Source organism: Ovis canadensis, chromosome 2 (assembly GCF_042477335.2).
Source record: "Ovis canadensis isolate MfBH-ARS-UI-01 breed Bighorn chromosome 2, ARS-UI_OviCan_v2, whole genome shotgun sequence".
Classification (NCBI taxonomy): Eukaryota; Metazoa; Chordata; class Mammalia; order Artiodactyla; family Bovidae; genus Ovis; species Ovis canadensis.
Genome location: NC_091246.1, coordinates 14,207,926 through 14,223,365, shown reverse-complemented (window position 1 = coordinate 14,223,365; position 15,440 = coordinate 14,207,926). Strand labels below are relative to the sequence as shown.

At 43.2% G+C, this 15,440-nt stretch overlaps 1 protein-coding gene across 16 annotated transcripts in view; it reads right to left on the bottom strand.

Annotated features, from left to right (window-relative positions):
- EPB41L4B (erythrocyte membrane protein band 4.1 like 4B) overlaps nt 1-15,440 on the bottom strand; it is a 144,185-nt gene that overhangs the window by 27,272 nt on the left and 101,473 nt on the right. For 9 of the 16 annotated variants that reach the window (XM_069575484.1, XM_069575485.1, XM_069575486.1 and 6 more), the window contains exons 17-20: nt 14,215-14,333; nt 7,801-7,926; nt 6,834-6,904; nt 3,634-3,732 (exon numbers count right to left, since the gene is read on the bottom strand). In XM_069575484.1, coding sequence (XP_069431585.1) covers nt 3,634-3,732; nt 6,834-6,904; nt 7,801-7,926; nt 14,215-14,333 — 415 coding nt within the window. The remainder of the gene's footprint in view (nt 1-3,633; nt 3,733-6,833; nt 6,905-7,800; nt 7,927-14,214; nt 14,334-15,440) is intronic. The other 7 variants (XM_069575481.1, XM_069575488.1, XM_069575495.1 and 4 more) reach the window with 1 other exon arrangement.

The window sequence follows — 15,440 nt, the reverse complement described above, 5'->3', positions numbered from 1 at the left end:
CTCATCTCCAGAGCCTGAATTTATGGGGAAGGCTTGACTTCTCACAAGGTATGCCAAGGCTGGAAGCCTTTCTGATCTGATCATCCTGGCAAAGAGAAGCACCATCAATAGTCCACTCTTGGCATGGACAGTATTTTCTCAAACTTACAGAAATTAGGACAGGTTCCCTATTGCCTTCTGCCAACCAGATTCCTGCCTGTGCAGGAAAGTGGTAAACCAGTGAGAACCAGTTGCCTGAACCCTGTACATTCCAAAGGAAACACTGGTCATTGACAAGCTCCTGAGAGAACCCCTGGACCCTTGGGATATCCTGCTGAATAAGTGGCTTAGCATACCTAAGGTCTTGGGCCATGCCAGATAGCTTATGTTATCAATGTGATGTATGATGAACACATGGTATCTAAAGTCAATTCATGAAACATTTTAGTAAGTTAAGTTTTACATATGGTATGATTCTTTTCTTTGAAATGATTCCTTTCTGTTTTAAAGAAAGGCATAGAAAAATGTCTAGAGTATTAGTCATAAAGGTGAACATTGGTTATTTTTGATGGTATAATTTTAGGGGATTAGTTTATTTTCCCTTTGGATTTTTTTGTCTTCCCTGAATAGTTTCAGATTTTTACACTATGTTTACTTTTACCTTTTTTAAAAAAGATTTTTTTAAAATGTCAATCATTTTTAAAGTCTTTTTTGAATTTGTTACAATATTGCTTCTATTTCATGTTTGGTTTTCTGGCTGCCAGGCATGAGAGATCTTAGCTTCCCTACTAGGGATCGAATCCACACCCCCTGCATAGAAAGGCAAAATCTAAACCACTGGAGAGCCAGGGAAGTCCCTACACTATATCTAAATGAATAGTAAAGTTCAATTTATGGGGGAAAACTAAGCAGATCATCATTTTCTAAACATACCAGCTGATCTCAATATAAAGATATACTTTTGCCTGCCTTAAACTCTTTGCAGAGTTTAATTCCTTCACTCTAAACACAGCAGTCACACTTTTCCTCCCTATGTCGTATTTCGAGAAAAGAACATAGCTGAGATTTTTGTTTATATCCTAGAAAGTGGCAGTTTGAAAACCTGTTCAGAGAACCTAAATATCATGATGCTTTGATGAAGTAGCCTAAAACCCAAACAAGCACATATAATTCTGCCCTAGAAACTAGGAATACTATAACCACTAAAAAAGGCACACACCTCCCCACATGTCAAAAATAATGATGCAGAATTATTTTTCAGGGAATGAGAAATCTTAATTTTTCCAATCTACATCCCTTAACCATGTGTTTATTAACTTCATCAATATCTGTGAGTGGAAGAGATGAGTAAAGTAGTGGTAACTAGTGTTGACAATATAAGAACTATTTATGGGATGAAAATGCAAAACTGGGAACATCCCATCTGTTAATTTTGCTATTTACTACTAATGGGGAAAACGGTGCCATTCTTTGATTTTCAAACCAGAACACTTTGGGGTATCTTATGAAATACACAAGAAATCAGAGGTTCAAAAAGGGTTTCCTTAAAAGAGGCAATTTGGTGAATTAGTTAAATTTTCTTTCCTTCCAGGCTATGTAATAGTCATTGTTTCCAACATGATTACATATCCTGAATGGGTGATAATAACATTTTTAATTTCGAAATGTAAAATGAAAGGCTAATCTTGCCAGCTTTATCCTCTGGGAAGCAGATTTTTCATTGGTTAATCTGTCCCCTAGAGATCATTAGGAATGTTAATCATCTGAAGCTTTCTCATGTTGACTTTCCTAGGAAATACAGCTGCTATACAGTCCAGAAGTTTCTACTAAGGCTAATGAGGTGGAATGCGTCTGTCCTGAAATAGCCCCGCTTCTCCTTTTTACAAGGTGCAAGCGGCAGGCCAGAGCTGATGGCTAGAGAACCGCAGCTGCAGTTTGCTCCTTGTCCTATACATTGTAGTCTTGGTACCTCCTACACTTGACCTTTTTAGAGGCTTCAGGTGCATAATAAGAAAGCAACAGGAACTAACTCATCCTTCAGCCAGGTCCCTTGCTAGGGCTTACCCACATTATCTTATGTTTACCCTCGCAAAATCTCTGTCCATTTTACAGATTACAGAGAGATTCAAAGAGTAATTTTCCCAAGAGTTTATGACAGTAAACAAGAAGCCTTTCTAACTCCAGAGCCCCATGCTTTGCACTGCACCCAAAGATCCCCTTGCACCTCTCTGACCAATTATATATCCAGACATGATACCTGGGACATAGCTGAGGTCAGGAAATGGGAACAACCATTGCTATTTTACTAATGTACCACCACATTTAACTGCAGCATTTACCTGCCCTCTTTGGATTAAAATTATTTACAATCTGTCTTTCCCTCTCATAAATTTAAGTCCTTGCATGGGAATTCTCAAAGTCACTTTGTTCTTCCCTCACAGTGCCTAGAATGTCCCTGTGCGCAAGGGAATTAGGAAACTTGTGGTAAGTTCAACAGAACTGGACAGGTCCTGCTGGTTCTGGCACACTTTGGAATACGGCTCCTCCTACAGAAATATGGCTCCTCCTACAGAAATATGGATCCTTCCACAGGAATATGGCTTCACCCACAGGAATATGGGCTTCTTCTACAGGAATGTGGTTCTTCCTACACAAATTTGTTGTTGTTCAGTTACTAAGTCATGTCTGACTCTTTGCAACTGTATGGACTATAGTATGCCAGGCTCCATAGGATTCTCCAGGCAAGGATACTGGAGTAGGTTGCCATTTCCCTCTCCAAGGCTCTTCTCAGACCAGGGATTGAACACGTCTCCTTCATTGGCAGGTGGATTCTTTACCACTGAGCCACCAGGAAATTCCTACAGGAATAGAGCTCTTCCTATTGTTCAGGGATCAGCTTTGGCTCTTTTGACAGACAGTGCCACCACTTCACTAAGATACAACCGAGCCAGCATTCGACATACTCCCCATGTTCCTCCTCTTCTATCTGTGTCCCTGAGGAAGCTCCTCCCCTTAAGTGTGGGCTGGATCTGGTGACTTGCTTCTAATGAAGAGTAGGGCAAAAGGGATGAAATGTCATGTCTGAGATTAGGTTATAAAAAGCTGTGATGTTGCCTTTCTAGAAGTCTTTCTGGCTCTTCTTGTGTATTTTCTCAGAGAAAGTGAAAGAGGTCTACATGTCTAGGAACTAAAGGCAACCTCCAGTCAAAAGCCAGCAAGGAATGATGTCCTCAGTCCAACAGTCCTCAAGGAACTGAGTTCTGCCCCACACTGTATGAGCGAGCATTCAGATGAGGCTGCAGCCCTTGCCAATATCTTGAGGGCAGCCTTAACAGGCACTCTGACCCAGAAGACTCAGCTAAGCCATGTCTGGACCCCAACCCACAGAAACTGTGAGAAAATAACTGCAGACTGTTTTAAGCCACTAAATCTTGTAGTAATTTGTTCTAAAGCAGTCAATAAAGAATGCCTACGGCACCCGTGACATGTTTTCACGGACAAAGATCCAGCGCCATTATGACTTACATCGGAAAATAGACTGTATTTTTGAGGTGGTCCTTTGGGAGGGGTGTGAAGGGCTAAGAAGCATTTACAACTGGACATTTGGCATCGCCTTTGTTGTTATAACTGAAAAACTTGCAGCATGGAACTCACAAACTGTACTGTCTTGTTAACTTCCGCACTCGGGGAGGCTTGATCTCCGGCTTTTCCATAGCTGGTTGTGTAGTTTCCACACGTATAGGAATAGGACTTCTAGAGACAGATCAGAAGAGCAGAACAACACCAACAAAGAGGTTTACGGTCTGGTTTTGACAGTAGGGACTGCTTTCTCAGTTAATTTATGCCTTACTAACACTGATAGTCAAGATAGCCATTTCTTTCCTCCTCTTCACTCTACCTATTACATATAATTATTTTAAAATGCCACAGAAAAGCCAAAATAAAAAAATGATAAAGAGGAAAATACAGCAAGCAGGAACTGAACATGATTGGGGTATCACATGAAATTTCTCTGCCCAAAACACTCCCTTCCCAATATTAGGTTTTTGTTCATAACCAGGTTTTGCCAGTGAAACGAGTAAAGGGAAACCTGTGGATAGCCTATTTTTACTTCCAAGTAAGTAATCTTGTATCTATGTGATTTTAAACATAACACAGAATACATTTTTTAAATAGATAAAGAATGATAGAGTAGTTCATATAAAAAATATATCATCAGGAGAACTTTAGGATTCACTCTAAAACATTTTAATTCTATGTCCAGATTAAAATGTTAAAAATTAAGTTTCATTTTTATATTAGAAAACAATGCAATTAACCAATGGGCTTACTCCTAACTGTGATTTTAAGGAAAAGTTTTGACACATTTTTATGACTGAGTGATTTCACTTAAAAAAACCCCCAGTAATTACTTTCTGGGACCAATGGACATCAAAACAAACTGAGATTCTCAGCAAGAGACTTCTAGTAAGTCAGTTAACACGTCTGGGCCTCCATCTTCCCTTCTGCTGAGTGCCTAATTTGGTGGTGATAGGTATGTGGCAATAAATGTTAAAGAAACATAAATGAGCAAACATGAAATAGAGTCAACGTATTCTAGGTTCATGACTTCCTCAAGCTGGCCCCCCCAGAGGCAACTGAATGCAGTCCCTGGAAGAACTCAGGGGAGCACATTACTCTGCTGGGGTGGAATGGGTGGTGTTTGGAAAGCTTCAAGGAGGGGTTTAGACTTAACCAGATGGAGGGAAGACTTCCAAGGTGGGAGACAGAGTGGAGACCCAGATCTGCTGATGGGTAAGGCAGAGCCAGCATCACTGATTCAATGGACATGAATCCAAGCAAGCACCGGGAGACAGTGAGGGACAGGGAAGCCCGGTGTGCTAGTCCACGGGGTTGCAAAGAGTCAGACACAACTTAGCAACTGAACAGCAACAAGGTAAAGTTCCAGGGGAAGATCAGGGGCTTGTGACTAGAGGGGAAACCAGGGGCCCCTGCATGAGGTGCCTCAAGCTGAGTTGTTCATATAAAGGCAAAGGCAGTCACTGAAGGTTTTGGGCAAGGGAGTGGCATGACTTGCAAGTGGTCAGACTTGCATTTTAGGAAGGCCGTTAGAGCAACAAAGGATGCTGGTGAGGACAGGCCAGACGGAGCATCTTAGAAAACTGTAGTAGTGGTTATCCAGGATGAGAAATGGTGAGGGCTGGGGGTAGGTTGGGAAGCGGGTCATGATAAGGAGGGGATGGACATGGGAGATAATACGAAAGTCAAATTGGCAGGACTTGGTGACCAATTAGATGAGGGCATGAACAGGAGAAAGTCAAGGACTCCCAGGCATCAGGTCTTAATAACAGGTAGGTAACAATGACTTTGGGGCTTCCCTGGTGGCTCATTGGTAACAAATCTGCCTGCTATGCAGGGGATGCAGGAGATATGGGTTCGATCCCTGGGTCAGGAAGATCCCCCAGAGGAGGGAATGGAAATCCACTCCAATATTCTTGCCTGGAGAATCCCATGGACTGAGGAGTCTGATGGCTACAGTCCATAGGGTTGCAAAGACTCGGACATGACTGAAGCCACTGTGCACACGTGCACACACACAATGACATTAACCAAGATAGGAAAACTGATGAAATGGGCAGCAGGGTAGGGTTGGAAGAGATGAATTAAGGCTTCAAAAAGTCCAAGAGACAGCTGGGTATTTGTCTCTGGAGTAAGACAAATTTATACCAAGAAAATGGACTAGGCATCATAAGATAACATAGAGAAATATTCATTTTTATTTTTAGCATCAAGTATAAGAATTTCCCAGGGTAGTGTTTCCTAGATTACATAAGGTGTTTTTTTGAAATTCTTGTTTCTGGCCCTTCCCCACTACAACACCCCTACCCTCACCAAAACGGCCCTACCTCCCACCAAAGGATCTGAAATGTCTGGAGGAGGATTGTAGTTTTTGGTTTTAACAAGATACTGATGTAGTGTTCCTTGGACACATTTTAGGAAACTTTATCCTAGGGAGACCCCACCAGTGTTAGCAGACTGCCAAGGTGTCCATGGGGCTGCCATGATCTATAGCTAGTTATTCACAGAGAGGTGAAGAGTATCTACTTTCTATGAGATTAGGAAAGAAAGGTTTTTCTCTGGGTTCGGGTTGGTGGTGGTCTGGAGGTTTTAAAGAACATCTGTGACTCTAGTACTTCCAGGGGCTCAGATAATGGACCAAGGGATGAGTACTGAACTGAGCTGAGACAGTGAGCAGAAGCCAGGTCACGAAGGGCTCCCTCTGCTCTGTTAAGGAGTCGGGACTCCACCCTGACTTTAAACAGGGAACTGACATGGTCAGGTCAACATGCCTGAGAAGCAACTCAAAGTGACTCGCTAATACAGCAGGTAGAAATATTAAAACAGAGTAAGTGGCATTTTTGAGACATAAAGGAAGTTGAGACAGTCTTTTTCTCGCTCTCTCTTCAGGCTCACATTCTCTCAGTTTTCTTTTTCTTCTCTGCTGCTGCGTTGTTTCAGTCGTGTCCGACTCTGTGTGACCCCATAGACGGCAGCCCACCAGGCTCCGCCATCCCTGGGATTCTCCAGGCAAGAACACTGGAGTGGGTTGCCATTTCCTTCTCCAATGTGTGAAAGTGAAAAGTGAAAATGAAGTCACTGAGTCGTGTCCAACTCTCAGCGACCCCATGGACTGCAGCCCACCAGGCTCCTCTGTCCATGGGATTTTCCAAGCAAAAGTACTGAAGTGGGGTGCCATTGCCTTCTACTTTATTATCAAATCCCCTCATGAGTAACGTTTTGAGAATAATGTTGATGGTACTATTGTTTCCCCATTCAAACAAGAAGCAACAGACCTTACATTAGCGTCCTGAAGAGTGGATTTCTTATTAATATTTACAAACGGTGATTCCTCTTTTCCAACCTGCTAAAGAAAACAGGCAGGTTAGTCAAAACTTAATATCTTGGCACGCAAAAATGTTCCCAAGTGTCCTACATTCAAAGGACTATAGAAATGTGAAGGCGTATCAAAGAGGTGGATCATCAGGTACTCAGTGAATAACCAGTTTTTTTTTTTCCGGTGTTTATTTAACAAAAAACTATTTTCTTGAGTCATTCCCCATCTGGGGATTAACACTTAATCATTCAAATACAATCAATGCTTGCATTCACACTCTTATCGAGTACCTGCTATGTGCCAGCTCAGGACTGAATGAGAAAAGGATGGTGTAGGAAAAGTCAAACCCACAGTTTAATTCCCTACCTCACATTTTTAGGTCAGGAATAATAAGCAGCTCCATGCTCACATAGCACTTAGAGCCTTCAAAAGAGTTTAGAATCTGTCCTTTCACATCAGTGAAACAAGCCTGGGAAGAGTCACATCATATGATTTTGAAAGAAGCCTCGTCCTCCTCCGTCTAGTGAGTCCCACAAAGAAGTGTGTGGATGGAAGGACACCCACTCAGCCAGCCAGGCCGGCTGAGCTCACACTGGAGATCAACAGGAGATTTAGCAGCCAGCGGCCCTCAGACCCTCCACGGGGTACAGAGCTGGCCCTTTCACTTCCCCAAATATTACTGGGCTTTGGCCAAAACGTTCCTTCAGGTTTTGCTCTAAGATGTTATGAAAAACCCAAATGAACTTTTTGGCCAACCCAATAACTACACTGGTTAATAACTCTTTATATTAAAAGTTCTGTTCACATAACAGGTGTGGTTCCTATGTCCTGGCTGGACCCGACTGACACAGCAGTCCCAGAGCACCTCTTGTACACGTCACTGACGAAACCTCACAACAGAAAATCAAAGGCTTGCAGGCACGCACCTGGGCACTCACTCGGGACGCGTTCTCCAGCTGGGCCTTCAAAATGTTACACTTCACGTGATCAGCCACAGGGGATGGCAAAAGTGGAGTCTGAAGAGTCTTCTCAGGAACTTTTTTCTCTTCGGCCTGAGATGAACCAAAATGCATGTAACAAATGGTAAACAAAGAACTAAAGAAACACAAACATTAATCCTCCCCAACAATCATCAGTGCAAATAACACAGAAACAAGTGTGTCACCAACTCCTTATGCTTGTACCAGTGCTTTCACTATTTGCCAAGGAGTCACAAGCACATCCTCTCCTTCTCATGTGAAGCAGGGAGAGGAAGAGGTAGGAAGCTCATGAGTCACAGGACTGGGAAGGTCCAAGAAGACTCTTTCAGATTCACGCAGCCAGAGCCCGTGGCAGAACCAGGACTCAAACTCTGAGTCACATACTGTGACATGTAGTGTGTGTGTGAGTGTGTGTGTGTGTGAGTGTGTGTGTGTTCAGTTGCTCAGTTGTGTCTGACTCTTTGTGATCCCTTGGTCTGTAGCCTATGAGGCTCCTCTATGCATGGGATTTCCCAGGCAAGAACACTGGAGTAGGTCGTCATTTTCTTCTCCAGGGGATCTTCTGTGACTTGTTAGTTCAAGGGTCGTTTGTATTTTTACAATAATCTTGCTGAAAACTGTGATTCTCAATAAGAAATCTGTATCTGTTGCCTCACTGTAGACTGTCTCAGATGTCAATAATCTAGTACCACCTTTTTTTTTTTTTGCCATTTTTTTAAGAAAGGCAATGCCAAAGAATATACCACACAATTGCATTCATCTCACATGCTAGCAAAGTAATGCTCAAAATTCTCCAAGCCAGGCGTCAGCAATACATGAACCGTGAACTTCCAGATGTTCAAGCTGGTTTTAGAAAAGGCAGAGGAATCAGAGATCAAATTGCTAACATCCCCTGGATCATCGAAAAAGCAAGACAGTTCCAGAAAAACATCTATTTCTGCTTTATTGACTATGCCAAAGCTTTTGACTGTGTGGATCACAATAAACTGTGGACAATTCTGAAAGGGATGGGAATACCAGACCATCTGACCTGCCTCTTGAGAAACCTATATGCAGGTCAGGAGGCAACAGTTGAAACTGGACAGGGAACAACAGACTGGTTCCAAATAGGAAAAGGAGTGCATCAAGGCTGTATATTGTCACCCTGCTTATTTAACTTCTATGCAGAGTACATCATGAGAAACGCTGGGCTGGAAGAAGCAGAAGCTGGAATCAAGATTGCCAGGAGAAATATCAATAACCTGAGATATGCAGATGACACCACCCTTATGGCAGAAAGTGAAGAGGAACTAAAAAGCCTCTTGATGAAAGTGAAAGAGGAGAGTGAAAAAGCTGGCTTAAAGCTCAACTTTCAGAAAACTAAGATCATGGCATCTGGTCCCATCACTTCATGGGAAATAGATGGGGAAACAGTGGAAACAGTGTCAGACTTTATTTTTTGGGGCTCCAAAATCACTGCAGATGGTGACTGCAGCCATGAAATTAAAAGATGCTTACTCCTTGGAAGGAAAGTTATGACCAACCTAGACAGCATATTGAAAAGCAGAGACATTACTTTGAGAACAAACGTCCGTCTAGTCAAGGCTATGGTTTTTCCAGTGGTCATGTATGGATGTGAGAGTTGGACTGTGAAGAAAGCTGAGTGCTGAAGAATTGATGCTTTTGAACTGTGGTGTTGGAGAAGACTCTTGAGAGTCCCTTGGACTGCAAGGAGATCCAACCAGTCTATCCTAAAGGAGATCAGTCCTGGGTGTTCATTGGGAGGACTGATGCTGAAGCTGAAGCTCCAATACTTTAGCCACCTCATGCGAAGAGTTGACTCATTGGAAAAGATTCTCATGCTGGGAAGGATTGGGGGCAGGAGGAGAAAGGGACAACAGAGGATGAGATGGTTGGATGGCATCACCGACTCGATGGACATGAGTTTGAGTGAACTCCAGGAGTTGGTGATGGACAGGGAGGCCTGGCGTGCTGCGATTCATGGGGTCGCAAAGAGTCAGACACGACTGAGCGACTGAACTGAACTAAACTGAACCACGAGGTTTTCACAGGTGTATGAAGAGTTAATTTTTAATTAGATTTGATTTTTTGGAATGATATGCTGGAATACAAGAATTGAACTGGTCCTAAAGCCCATTCGAGGTTTTTGACGATTGCTTAAGGGGATATAGCTATACTGACAGTAATGACCAAAGACCCACTTTGAAAAGAAAACAGAATGCTGCTAAAATAAGAAATCAGTGAGAATTTAGCATTGATTTCCCCCTTGAATTTAGCAATTCTGTACTGCTTTCTGGATAGAAAATTCAAGCTGGCTTGCTGCTGCTAAGTCACTTCAGTTGTATCCAACTCTGTGCGACCCCATAGATGGCAGCCCAACAGGCTCCCCCATCCCTGGGATTCTCCAGGCAAGAACACTGGAGTGGGTTGCCATTTCCTTCTCCAATGCGTGAAAGTGAAAAGTGAGACTGAAGTCACTCAGTCATGTCCGACTCTTTGAGACCCCATGGACTGCAGCCTACCAGGCTCCTCCGTCCATGGGATTTTCCAGGCAAGAGTACTGGAGTGGGGTGCCACTGCCTTCTCCATCAAGCTGGCTTATTCTTGCTCTATCTGACCAGGCAGGAGCTATTGTTCAGCTCTATGACTTGACTCAGGTGAAAACCAATATAAATTTTGGAAAACTTGAGTATCATCATTGCATTTATGTTTGCATAAAAGGCATCTCTATGAGGGGTAAACATCTGAATTACAGCAAGACTATAATTCCAGCCAGGAGGATGGCTCCAAGAATGTTGTGCTTTCTCTCTTTTGTGTAACCATATTTTGTATTTTACATTCAGTTTGAATTGTAAAAAGAGGTTGTATCATTCAATATGGAAATTCAGATTTCAAAACACACAGATGAATGATAATTGGGCTTTGATATAATTGTCATTGTAAATAGCCCTTCTGTTTAAGGATGTCATTCAGGGATAAAGAAGTGATCAGATGCAGTTTTCAACTACTGATACAAATTGTTTACATGTTTCAAATCTGATGAAATTCAAATGTCTGTGACAATTTTGGGTGCACCTTTGGAAATGGGCAATCAGAATGTCTTCTCACCATTAACATATCCAAACCTTAGAAGAATCAGAGGATTCTTGAGACTGAAAAAAACCTTAAAAGCCATCAGAACCATTGGTTCCCAGTTGTGGTATCATAATAATTTATGATGCCTGTTGCAAGGACTGTTTTTATTAATGATAAGGAATCATAGTGTGAAGTCATATACTTGCCTATGTGTTAGGACAAAGTCATGGTTATCTGGCATAACTCTCTTCTCCATGCTCATTGATCCATTTCTTCACGTGAAGGAGAAAAGAGGGGCATTATTGCTTGAGTGCATGGGAGTAGTGAAAGTTAGTCGTTCAGTCGTGTCCAACTCTTTTCAACCCCATGGACTGTAGCCCACCAGGCTCCTCTGTCCACGGAATTCTTCAGGCCAGAATACTGGAGTGGGTAGCCATTCCCTTCTCCTGGGGATCTTCCTGACCCAGGGATCAAACCAGGGTCTCCCACCTTGCAGGCAGATTCTTTACCATCTGAGCCACCAGGGAAGCCCCAACTGCATGGCAAGTGCTCAATAACTCACAGCTGCCTCAGCTACACCTTAACCCAGAGCAAGCCACGATTGTTAATGTCCCACCAAGATTCATAGCAACTACAAATTACATACAACTTGTGAGTTCTCTGCTACTGTATGCTATACTTTCCTGCAAAATATTTTTGACTTTACCAAGCTCCAGGTAAGCCCCTGTTAAAATGATTTATTGTGTGGAGTGCAGAAGAAAAGTTGAAACCTGGAGACTAAGAGAAAGAAGACCAATCCCAGGCACATAATCCATTAGGCTGACTCCAAACAGCTAGCACAAGCCTGCTCAATAAAGATGTATTGACTGGATGAATATAAGTGCCATCCTGCAGGAAGAATTATTTTTCCAACCGACTATCATTGAGGGTAGTACTGAAGAAAAAGTAGGTGAACAAGATCTTAAAGTTGGGGCTCAAGAGTGATCAGAGGGACCTGAGGCTTCCCTATTGTGGTGGGTGCAAGGGGATGGAGGGTCTTCTGAGAAACTGTGGAAGTCTAGTGTAGACTAGAGGGATGTCTAGGGTGGAGGAACAGCCCAGATAGGAAGTATAATGTTCCCATGTTCATCAACTTGGGTAAGGAATGGGAGCTTTCCAGGCCAGATCTTCCAAATAATTAATTAACAGTTTGTTATTGTTTAGTTGCTAAGTCATGTCCTACTCTTAGTGACCCCATGGACTGCAGCACATCAGGCTTTGTCCTCCACTATCTCCTAGAGTTTGCTCAAACTCATGTCTGAGTCAGAGATGCCATCCAAACATCTCATCCTGTCACCTCCTTCTCCTCCTGTCTTAAATCTTTTCCAGCACCAGGGTCTTTCCCAATGAGTTGACTCTTCGCAGCAGTGGCCAAAGCATTGGAGCTTCAGCATCAGTACTTCAGTGACTATTCAGGATTGATTTCCTTTAGGATTGACTAGTTTTATCTCTATGTAGTCCAAGGGACTCTCAAGAGTCTTCTCCAGCACCATAGTTCGAAAGCATCAATTCTTTGGTGCTCAGCCTTCTTTATGGTCCAACTCTCACATCCATACATGACTACTGGAAAAACCACAGCTTTGACTATATGGACCTTTGTCAGCAAAGTGATGTTGGTAATTAATAATTTAATGTATAATTAAATTAATATAACTATCAATTATAATTTTAAAATAATTTAATTAATAATTAAAGGGATATTGTTAATTAATCCCAAATTGTTACCTCCCTCTTACAAAGAGGCAAAGCTAGGCACTGGGGTTAGAAAAAACGATCCATGAGTAAAGAAGACTATTCCTATAAGGATTTTAAAAAGTGTAAGCAACAGCGGATCTCAACCAGGGGCAATTTTCCCCTTCAGGGGACATTTGGCAATGTCTGGAGACAATTTTGGTTGTCATGCCAGGATAGGGGGATGCTACTAGCACCTAGAGGGTAGAGGCCAGGGGTGCTGCAAAACATCCTGCAACGCACAGGACAGCCTCTCCTCCAACGTATCAGGCCGAAATAGCACTAGAACCTAAGGCGAGCAACCCTAGGGTAGAAACTGAAGACGCATGTGGGACTGCAAAGGGCACTGCACTGGGAGTCGGGTCCAAGGATTCAGCCGCTCTCTGACTTCAAGAATGCCAGGTCCCTTCCTCGGGTCTGAGATGTTGAAAAGGTTGAAGTAAATGATAGATTGAATCCAGCACTGGCTTTCTACAGGTCTAAGATATAACTTGGTTTGTATAAGGCTGCCCATTTGGATATAAGAACAGGTCTAGCCAAAAGGGAACTTGGTTTTCGCCCAGGCCCTTCCTCAAGACCTCCCTCCCTACTTTTTTATTTTTTGATTTTTTAAAAAATACTTAAGCCAGCCTTTTATCTTTTGGCTGCACCACGCAGCATGTGGGGTCTTAGTTCCCTGTCCAGGGATTGAACCCATGCCCCATGGAAGTGTGGAGCTCTAACCACTGGACAGCCAGGGAAGTGCCCCTCCCTCCCCACTCGAATCCTTCCCTTCCTTCCTTTAGCAAACAGTCACTGAATATCTATGAAGTGCCAGGTGCTGTCGGAGAGAGACAGAGGGTGCTATGGACTGAACTGTGTCCTCCCCAAATTTATATGTTGAAGTCCTAACAATCCTTGTGATGGGATCTGGGCACAGAGCCTTTGAGAAGTAGTACTTAGACTGAGATAAAATCACGTGGGTGGGACCCTCATGATGGGCTTAATGGCTTTATAAGAAGAGGAAGAAAGAGCCCTCTCTTCCGGTAGTGAGAAGGCAACTGGCTCCCAGCCAAGAAGAGAGCTCTCACCAGGGAACCAAATCATCCATACCTTGACCTTGGACTTCCCAAACTTCAGATCAATGAGAAATAAATGTCTGCTATTTAAGCCACCTGGTCTATGGCAATCTGTGATAGCAGCCCATGCAGACTAATACCAAGGAGTAAAACCGGAAAGAGGTAAATGTGGAAGCTTCCCTGGAGGAACTTCAGTTAGAAGGATGGAGAGGACCATGAACAGATCCTGGCTGAGGGGCTCAGCACCAGAGGCAGCCCCTACTGCTGTAATCCACCCCTAAAGAATATAAGTGAATTTCAGCTCCTAAGAGACGTGCCTGAGCAGAAATGTCCCGAGGGCTAGAGTAGAAATCCCTCCAAGACAAAGGCACATAGTTTAAGAGGCAGGCGGGGTCATAATGAGAGGTGTGAGTGAACCCCAGGTCCACGTGCATCACCCAGCTCTGGTCCTTGGCACCTTATTTATATTGATGTGCAGAGCAGGCCAGGGTCCAGCAGGCTTCACAGTTTCCAGTTCCAGCTTCTTTAGATGGGCAGCGGCTTCGCTGAAAAGGGCAGGTGTTCCCGGACTCAGTTCTGTAAAGTGAGAAAGGAAAGGTTGAAAGGGCAGAGGGATATAGGTGATGCAAGACACTTGCCAGAGACCAACCCTCAGAGCCTTGCTGCCTGGTTCCTCCTCTGGCAGCTTGAATCTCTCAGGATGTACTAGCAGGTGGGATGTGGGAACATTTTAAGGTCAAAGTTTCAAGGCCTAAGTCCCCCATATGTGAGCTGGGTGACCCGGGGAAGATTACCTCTCTGAGCCTCTGAACCATTTTCAAATGAAAACAAAATTACTTACCTTGCAGGGTTGCTGTGATTATTAAGTGAGGTAATTCATGTGCAAACGCTTTATGAATGGAAAAGCACTATGCACATTGGAAAGATTAGTGTTCAGGCTAACAGGCAGATGAATGTGCTCTTAAAAACCATGTTATATTTCTAAAATCAAATTCATTGTATGTTGGATTAGTTCACCACCACTCCTCCCACTAGCTTGTTTTTATCCGTGGGTACATTAAATATTCATTAAACATTTGGTATTCATTACATATTAAAGTTGGTGCCAGGCATTGACAGCAACTGGGATCTGGGAAGGTGGAATAAGGAGATGAATGAGACACAATTCTAGTCCATTTGGGAGACAGACACCTGTACAGATATTCCAAATACGAGTGACCAAAGGTTTATTTAATTGTATATGGGGGCTTCCCTGGTGGCTCAATTGGTAAAGAATCTGCCTGCAATGCGAGAGACCCGGGTTTGATTGCTAGGTTGGGAAGATGCCCTGGAGAAGGGAATGGCTACGCACTCCAGTATTCTGGCCTGGATAGTGAGGATAGGATCAATTTTTCAAAACCAAAGTGGACGATGAGTCACCATTTCTAGCTCAGCCAACCCAGAATTGCTATTCACAGTCTACAGGTGAAGGCTCAGTGGCTCATCCTTTTCACCAGCCACAGACTCATGAAATATCAGACCTGTAAGATGCCCTTGGCCATCATCTCAATACCCTCCACCCCATTCCATAGTTGAGAAAACCCTGGATCCAAGAGGAGACTTGGCTCAACCATGAGAACTAGAATGGAAGCCTCTTGATTCTCACCTCTATCTTGGCACTTGTTCAAACCACATGTGATAAAG